General features: G+C 54.7%; 3 protein-coding genes across 5 annotated transcripts; all 3 read right to left on the bottom strand.

Annotated features, from left to right (window-relative positions):
- Nucleotides 1–1,464: 1,464 nt before the first annotated feature.
- Nucleotides 1,465–3,149, bottom strand: LOC310910065 (C-X-C motif chemokine 2-like). The gene is made up of 4 exons (XM_083862511.1): nt 2,908–3,149; nt 2,301–2,436; nt 1,931–2,014; nt 1,465–1,820 (listed from the first exon to the last, which is right to left on the bottom strand). The coding sequence occupies exons 1-4, from the start codon at nt 2,969–2,971 to the stop codon at nt 1,661–1,663; spliced, it is 444 nt and encodes a 147-aa protein (XP_083718637.1). The 5' UTR covers nt 2,972–3,149; the 3' UTR covers nt 1,465–1,660.
- Nucleotides 3,150–3,310: 161 nt separating this feature from the next.
- On the bottom strand, nt 3,311–4,312 carry LOC310909167 (C-X-C motif chemokine 13-like). The gene is made up of 4 exons (XM_083860728.1): nt 4,230–4,312; nt 3,939–4,068; nt 3,698–3,781; nt 3,311–3,613 (listed from the first exon to the last, which is right to left on the bottom strand). Exons 1-4 carry the CDS (start codon nt 4,291–4,293, stop codon nt 3,589–3,591), a joined length of 303 nt encoding a protein of 100 aa, XP_083716854.1. The 5' UTR covers nt 4,294–4,312; the 3' UTR covers nt 3,311–3,588.
- On the bottom strand, nt 3,763–7,553 carry LOC310909168 (interleukin-8-like). Of its 3 annotated transcripts, none has more exons than XR_014590023.1 (5): nt 7,100–7,553; nt 6,650–6,779; nt 6,041–6,124; nt 5,500–5,572; nt 3,763–3,781 (listed from the first exon to the last, which is right to left on the bottom strand). XR_014590023.1 is itself a non-coding variant. In XM_083860729.1 (4 exons), exons 1-4 carry the CDS (start codon nt 7,161–7,163, stop codon nt 5,560–5,562), a joined length of 291 nt encoding a protein of 96 aa, XP_083716855.1. In that variant the 5' UTR covers nt 7,164–7,552; the 3' UTR covers nt 5,094–5,559. The 3 variants fall into 3 exon arrangements, 1 of the variants encoding a protein (XP_083716855.1); XR_014590024.1 differs by lacking the exon at nt 3,763–3,781 and adding an exon at nt 3,967–4,068 and having other exon boundaries at nt 7,100–7,552; XM_083860729.1 differs by lacking the exon at nt 3,763–3,781 and having other exon boundaries at nt 5,094–5,572; nt 7,100–7,552.
- Between the last annotated feature and the right edge of the window lie 289 nt (nt 7,554–7,842).

Consider the following 7,842-nt stretch of genomic DNA (forward strand, 5'->3'; position numbering starts at 1 on the left):
TAGTGAATCTGTCCGATACGGGGTTTTGTGTGTGTGTATATATATACACACACACACACATATATATATATATAAAAGAGAATTTTGTACAATGTAGCTGAATATTTTTGGTTCCTTCTTTCACTGTAAGAAGACAGAACTTTAACACAAGTTTGGTCATGCATACTCCTTCCCCCCTCCCCCTTTGGTGTTCCAAGATGACACAGATCCCAAGAGAATCTGCTGGGAACTGCTCACACCTTAATCCTCTCTGCCAAGCATCAGCCAAGAACTCACTTTAATTAGAAATAATTTTAGGTGGAGATCATAAACCCCTAGATCCAGGTATGGCACAACCCCTCCCTGTGGGAATGGTGAAGGTGAGAGTGATCCTTGTGCTGGGAGGTTCATCTATCCCCATTGGACGCTCCCACACCACCTGGTAGTGGTTACTTTGAGAGTTCAGGATTTTTTTAAGTCAGATTTCTTTCCTGTGTGTTGCCTTTGCAGCCGGGAGGTCCCACCCCTGAAAAGATGGAAGTGCACGTGGAGCAGGGGCAGCTGCAGTGTCACTCCAGGCCATGCTTACACCTCAGTTTTAGGGGGATTTACGCCCTGCTTCATGGGAACAGCAGTTTTGCTTTAAATTTGAGACCGTGCCAGGCTCTGGCATGAGGAAACACTGCTTGCCCTGGACCTTTGAGAAGCTGGGGAAAGGGAGGTCATCAAACCCCTGAACTGCTACATTTTTCTTCCCTTGAAAAATTACTCTTTTTTTCCTCATTTGCTCAGTGTGGACATGGGATATTGCTCACCCACGATGGATAGGGCTAAACATCCTGTGTACTTCCATGTCCTTCTGGAGTCAACAAACAGCCCTTTTGCAACCATTCTTATCCTTGCTGTGGGTCCTGAGGAGCACAGGGCAGGAAGGAGGGGATTACGGAGACTGGGTGGGCATTTTCCAACTTGCTACTGCCCAGGGACACATTTTTGGCATCCAGTGGGGGTGGGTGGGCTACACAAATTTGATTCCTACAGAGCTTAAACACGTCCTCCCAGAATGGCCAAGCCAGGTTGCAAAAAGGGATAATCCTGCACAGGGTCACAAGTCACACCTGTGTTCACCTCAGTCTCTGTGGCCAAGGCACGTTCCTGTGCCAGGCTGGAGTCCTCATCCCAGGAAAATGGGACTCCACAGAAACCCTCAGCCAGTCACTAGGAAATTTCCCACTTGTGTGTTTCCACAGCCAGGAGCCAGCAGAAAACCCTCTCCAACTCCTGCAATTACCTGCTCCTGCCAGAAGCTGTCAGGAAAAGGCACCGAATCCTGCGGCAGATAAATGGCCCATTCGGAAGCGTCCTCGGCAAAGCAGCCAAAGGCTTCACAGTGCCACAGCCCAGCCTAACTTCCCACCCCCAAAATGCCAATTTTTACACAAACCCAGGCAGAAAGAACTGCCACAGCCGAGGGGGAAAGCACAATCATCCTTTTTATTGGTGGCACCGGGGATGGGCTGCGGTTGCATGCGGGAACAGCGCGGGCACCCGAGGCAGAGGGAAACTGCGGGTGCCTGAGGGGAAAGCTCTGGCTGAGGGGAAGCAGGGAAAGGCTCCTGCCCCTCCCAAAACCCAGGGAGCAAAGGAAGCTCCAGCGCTGAGCCACTGAACCCAGCGTGTCTCAGGGCAGGGGGGTTGTGCCACTGCTCTCCCACGAGGAACTCATAACCGTGGATTCCTCGGATCTGGACAGCGACAGGGACGGGGTGGAGGGTCTCCAAGGGGTCCGGCAGCACGGTGCCTCCCGCCGCGGCCGCAGCAACGCCTTTTTGGTGCCGTTCCTGCAGATTTGGTGGGAGGAAAGAAAGGAAGCCGGGGGATCGGGAGCAGGGATGGTCCTGCCAAGGCGCTGGGGATGCCCGGTGATTTCCAGTCGCTGGGCATCACATACCTCTGCATCAGCTTGTGGATGAGCAGCTGGATCCAGGGAGCCTCGGGGGTCACGCACACCCGCCTGTTCTTCTTCAGGGTAAGGCTGCAAGGCCATGAGGCCTCTCAGCCCCATGCGCGTCGCTCCCGCAAAGCTTTTCCAACCCACAGAGAAAACCCCTCTGCTCCCCTCAGCATGGATACATCCCCTGAGCAACAGAGACATGGAATTCTGGGGCCTTGACCTTAGCACCCTGAGCCACACAGGGAGGAATCCCCTTGAAATTGGGAAGCAAGTCACCCCAACATTCGTGGGCTTCCCCTCCATGTACTTTTGCACCGGTGCACAAAGGAACAGTTTGGAGAGATTGGTTTCCAGGCTTTGCACTTACATGACCTCCTTCCTCCTGCAGTGAATGCCTGGCGGGGTAACGTCGATGGTGAGGATCAGCCCCAGGTTGATGACGTGGGTGGTGGATTTGATGCACTTGCACCTCATGTTGGTCAGCAGGCTCTCCAGTGACAGACCTGTGCCCCAGGGCAGCCCACACCAGGTCTCGGCCCCCCATGGGGGAGGCACGTGGGGACACCCCCTCCCCACTATCCCATCCCTGACACCCACAGGCTGCTCTAATGGGGTTTGCAGCAGGGCTAATCCCTCCCAGCTCAGCCTTAAAGCTTCTGTATATGGAAGGGGTTGGAAAACTTAACCAACATTTTATGAATTAAACCCATTGCCCACTCACCAAGCACTTGAGTTTTGTGGGGGTCTGAAAGAGAAGCAGCTTCAACCCACGAGGCAAAGCCCCCCCCGCCCTCCACCCCCAGTGCCCCCCTCCAGGTTAGCCACAGGGTTTAAAAGACAAACTCAAAGATAGGCAAGAAACAAATGTGAAAGCTTAGTAGACAAAACCCACGCTCAGCCCCATGTGGGACACCCAATGCCACTGTCCAGGTTTTGGGGGGGACAGGGATGGACAGACACCCAAAGGCACTCACCCCCCCCCGGCACCGAGCTGCTCAGCAGCAGGAGCAGGGCGAGCACCGCCGGCAGCAGCTGCATCCTCGCCGCCCGCTCCGAGCCGGGCCGGGGCTGTTTTATAGCCGGCCCCTCGCCCGGGGGAGATTTCACAACCCCCCTCCGGGTCTGGGAAGCGCCAGAGGGGAGGGAAAAGGGGCAGCCCCTCGCCTCAACTTCCCCACCGTCGCTTCCCCCCGCTGCACGTGGCCCGTGCTGCCTCCCCGCCAAAAAAAAAAACCAACAAAACAACACGCACACACACACACCCCCCCCCAAAAAAAAAAAAAAAAAAAAGAAGAAGCGGAAAATGCCGTGGCCACCTCTTCAAACCTCCCGTGGTTTTGGCCAAAGGTTGGTGCCCGCCACGCCTCCCACCCCAAGGCCCTGCCATGCCATATGAAGGAAAGCAAGGAACAGTGACAGAGGGCTGCCACCTTTATTGGGCCTGCTGGGTCCTGCCCAAAAGGGACGCCCAGCGCATGGCTATGGGCCGGGAGAGGCTGCAAGCAGAGATGGGCATTTTTAAGGGTTTAAAGGCATAAAAAGGGGCTCAGGCAGCAGCACGCTCCCCTCTGGACTGGGGTAAGGCAACAGCAGGACGGAGAAGGGAGGCAGTTTTGGGCTCAGCACATCTGGCCGTGCCTCTGGTGGCAGCTTCCTCAGCGGGGAGCCTTTTTCTTCCTCCTGCCAAAAGCAGAAGGGGGAGGAACGTGTGAAGACAGGTTCCCACGGGATGCCGCTCGTGCTCAGGGGGAAAGGGGAGCTTACAGGTGACGGAGGTCCTGCAAGAGTTGCTTCACCCAAGTGGTGTCAGGATCCACGCAGACTTTCTTCAGGCTCTTTAGTTTAATCCTAGAAAACACGCAGCCTTTCAGCAACGTCACTTCCCCTCCTGCAGACAGCTCCGGCTGAACCTTCCACCCTTCCCACAAGCAAAACGAGCACAGAACTGCAGTAATTCAGGGCAGACGGGCGGAGCGGAGGGCGCGCAGCCCCGGGAGCCACTTACACCACCTCGAGGCGCCGGCAGCTGCTGCCCACGGGCCGCACCTCGACACTGCTGTACTTCTCCGGCGGGATGAAGGATCGGGTGCTCTTGAGGCAGCGGCAGCTCAGGTTGCTGTTGGCTTCCAGGATTGCTGGAGGGGCACACGGCCATGGCTCACGCAGCCCCCCAAAACCCGCTGCCATCCCCAAAACCCTCCCTGGGCAATGCGTCTCCCGCCACGTCCCGCCAGGATCACCCACCCCAAAGCCCCCACAACCCCCGAGCCCACCCGCGGGGGCAGGGCAGCCTCACCCGTGTCCCCAGGGTGATGGGACACCAGCAGCAGCCCCAGCAGCAGGGCCACCCGCACAGCCATGCCGGCCACAGCCCCGGCCCCCGCAGCATCCCTCTATTTGAGCAGGGAAATAGGAGAAGTTACATGGGAGGCCCCGGGGTCGCGGTGGTTTTGCCCGACCCCTCTCCCTGCTGACGGCGCTCTTTGAGTTTGCAAGACTGCCGATAAAATGCGGCTTGGGGCTTGGCGGGGGCCTGGCTTCTCGAAACCAGCTCTGCTTTCCCCTTCCTTTCTTTGTCATTTCCTCCAAGTTCATTCTTACTGTACACAGCCCCACGAGCACGGAGATTTTCTGGGGTGCTTTTCTGTCCTGCATGATCAGGTTTTATTCATTTCTCCTACAACCACGTAAGACACAGCCCAGCAGCGCCCTGGTGACATTTACTTTTGATTTTTTTTTTCCCCCAAAACTCTGCCAAGTGTCCTCATGCCCATTCTCGACGTATTTCCTTATTGGCCTGAACTGTTTTTTAAAGCCTTACAGCCACCTGTAAATCCCAGTTCCATCACTTGGATGTGGGGTACTTTGGCTGGATTGCCCCATCTCCTTTCCACCAATATTGTGCCCTCAAATCACCACCAGGGGAGATAACAGGTTATGATGGGAAGGACAAGAAGGAATGGCTTCATAATGCCAGAGGGCAGGGTTAGATGGGATAGTAGGGGAAAATCATTCCCTGTGAGGGTGGTGAGGCCCTGGCAGAGGTTGCCCAGAGGTGTGGCTGCCCCTGGCTCCCTGGAGGTGTCCAACACCATGTTAGATAGAGCTTGAAACAACCTGGGATAATGGAAGGTTGTCCCTGCATGTCATACATAGCTTCAAAGCTAGGAGATACAGGGAAAGTACAACAGAAAGAAAAATCCTGAATTTTATTGGACTTGAGCTTTCAGAACAGGACATGCCATGCTGTGCCACACAACCCTCAGATATACACTCTGTCGCTGAGCACTTCACATGGAAAAAGCACCAAGTCATTCCTAAAGTAACAGAAGCAGCCCCTGACAGGGAACAGCTTTGCAGTCCACAGGCAACTAAATAAATGAGGGATTCATATTCACAATGACCCAGAGACCAAGAGCAGGGGAGAACCCCCCCACAAACCTGCCATGGGGCTGGGGCCAGCAGTGATCCACCCTCCCCACAGCCACTGCCACCAGAGCCAGACATGGGGCTTTCAGGAAGGGAAGGAAGCGAGGGTAAAGTGAGGAGCAGTCAAGTCTGCACACCTGGGCATCATCCGCCAGCCTGCCTCGGGGCTCTGGGCACCAACTTCCTTAGCAGGAAACTTATTTTTTCTTCCTGCAAAAGCAGAAGAAGGAGAAACATGTGAACACAGAGAAAAGTGGGTCCAGGAGAGGAAGCTCCTGCCTCAGCCAAGGGAAGTCGTTGCTGTTTCCCCACGGCGAGCATCACTCGCTGGCATGGCCACAAACCCAGCACAAGGCACCACCCAGAAGGGCAGCTTTCCCAGCATCAACACCCTAGTGCACCTGCCATGAGCAAACCCTGCTCCCCTCATATTTTTTTCCCCAAACTGTTTTGGAAGTGCACCTCTCTGCATAAGCCGGGGGCAACGAGACCCACAGATGGCTTTTGTTGGGCTGAACACTGCTTTGCATAGCAAAGTGTTGCCCCTCGTTGCTTTGGAAGTGGGTCCTTTGGACAGCAGCAGGCTCTCTGAGAGCCCATGAGAGCTTTCCAGAACCATGGATGTGCTGGGATGTCCAGGGACACCCGAGCCAAATGAGTTTCCATCCAACAACTTACGTGCTGGCAATGCGCTTCAGCAGCTTCTTTACCCAGGGGGCTTCGGGATTCACACACACCTTCCCTGAGGTTTTTAATTTAATTCTGAAATGCAAAGAGAGTTCCTGAGCATTCCTGTCCCCTCCAAGGGCAAGGATTTAAGCAGCCAGAGCTGATGGGGAAGACTCAGCTTTTGCTCACAGCACCTGCAATTGTAGAAAGCTGCCAGAGACAGAGGAAGCCACAGTGTGGCTGGGAACAAGCAAGACTCAACACATTCCTAGGTGGGCAGAGACTTGAAGCCCAGCACATTGCTCAAAGACAAGTTTTTCTGGAGATTTACAAATGTATCATCACCAAGCAGCTACAAAAATCTGGGAAAATATGTTATGGCTTATGCTACCTCAGGGTCTGAGGAAGTGCTTCCTCCAGGCTGCAAACACCCCACACTCCAGCTCGAGGAAATCACACTTTCCCCTGCTGGAGAGATTTCTTTAGGCTCTGGGGACCCTCGTTTCTGCAGCTGATGTTTTCCAGCAAGTAAGCTGGTGGCATTTTTGGAAAGGTTTAGTTTCCAGCAAGGTGGCAGAGGAGCAGGATGGTGGCAGCAGCAGAGCCCACGGCACTTACATGATCTCCGTGCGCCTGCAGCTGCTGCCCACAGGCCTTATCTCAATGCTCTCGTATTTCTTGGGACTGATGTATTCCGAGGTTGTCTTGGCACACCTACAGCTCAGGTTCCCGTTCACCTCCAGGATGGCTGAGAGAGAGAGAAGGTGGCAACTTACAGGCACAGACAGCACTGATAGGGATGCAACAACTCCAGGAGCCCAAGGAAGTTCCCCTTCCCGTGTTTTCACTGACAGCACTGCAGGGACCACAGTGAGAAGCTGCCACCTGTGCCTCTACCTCGGTTCCTGCTCCCACACCACTCCTGAAAACTGAACCAGACCCCTGCAAAGGATGGTCATGCTTTTTCCTGGCAACAAGGCAAGCCTTCAGCTAAACAGGCAGGAGGATCCCAAGCTCCTCAGTCGCCCTGGGCACGGGATGATGCCAGCAAAGCCACCCGGAGCTCACCTGCCTGGGCAGAGTGGGACATCACCAGCAGCAGCAGCAGCCATGGGAGCAGGGAGGCTCCCATCCTCAGGGAAGGCTCAGCCCCGCAGATGCTCTGCGGGACCGGGCGCACAAACGCCCCTATTTATCGGGGAGGGTCACGCTCTGACACAGAGTTCACACCTCAGCAGTCACACCCAGCCGGCAGAGCACGGAGAGAGGTGATGTCATTTCTCAAATGCACCCTACAGCCAGCCCATGGTCAATATTATTAATCAAAACCAGCCACTGGGACGGAGTGCAAGGTTTGGATTCCCCACACATCTCCCCCACGCCTTGTTTCTGTTGGGTTTGTACCCACATCACCCTTCATTCCCTTGAGCATTTACCCCTCAGTCACAAAAAAAAGCCCAGAATGAAAGTGGAGCACAAGCTCCTGACCAAGCAGGGGGGTTTTTAGACATTTACATATTTCTTTCTTGAGGCTATATTTTCCCCACACTATTTTTGCTGCCTCACTCATCAGTGAAAATGCCTCACGCTGTGCCACGGAAAAACAATCATAATCTCCCTGCTCTGTGTTTCCACTCAGATCTTTCAAATTTCACACTTGGCTGGGCAAGTAACTCAGCCAAGATGGCCACAGGAGCAACCCGTGCCCTCATGTGTTGATGGAATGGGGGCTTTGCCCTGAATAAAGTTGGCAAAGTCACCAGTCGGGAAGCAAAAGCAGAAGGGGATATGTGGCGAGGCGAGGAGGAAGG

The sequence above is a fragment of the Zosterops lateralis genome (genome assembly GCF_965231275.1).
Source record: "Zosterops lateralis genome assembly, chromosome: 5".
Classification (NCBI taxonomy): domain Eukaryota; kingdom Metazoa; phylum Chordata; class Aves; order Passeriformes; family Zosteropidae; genus Zosterops; species Zosterops lateralis.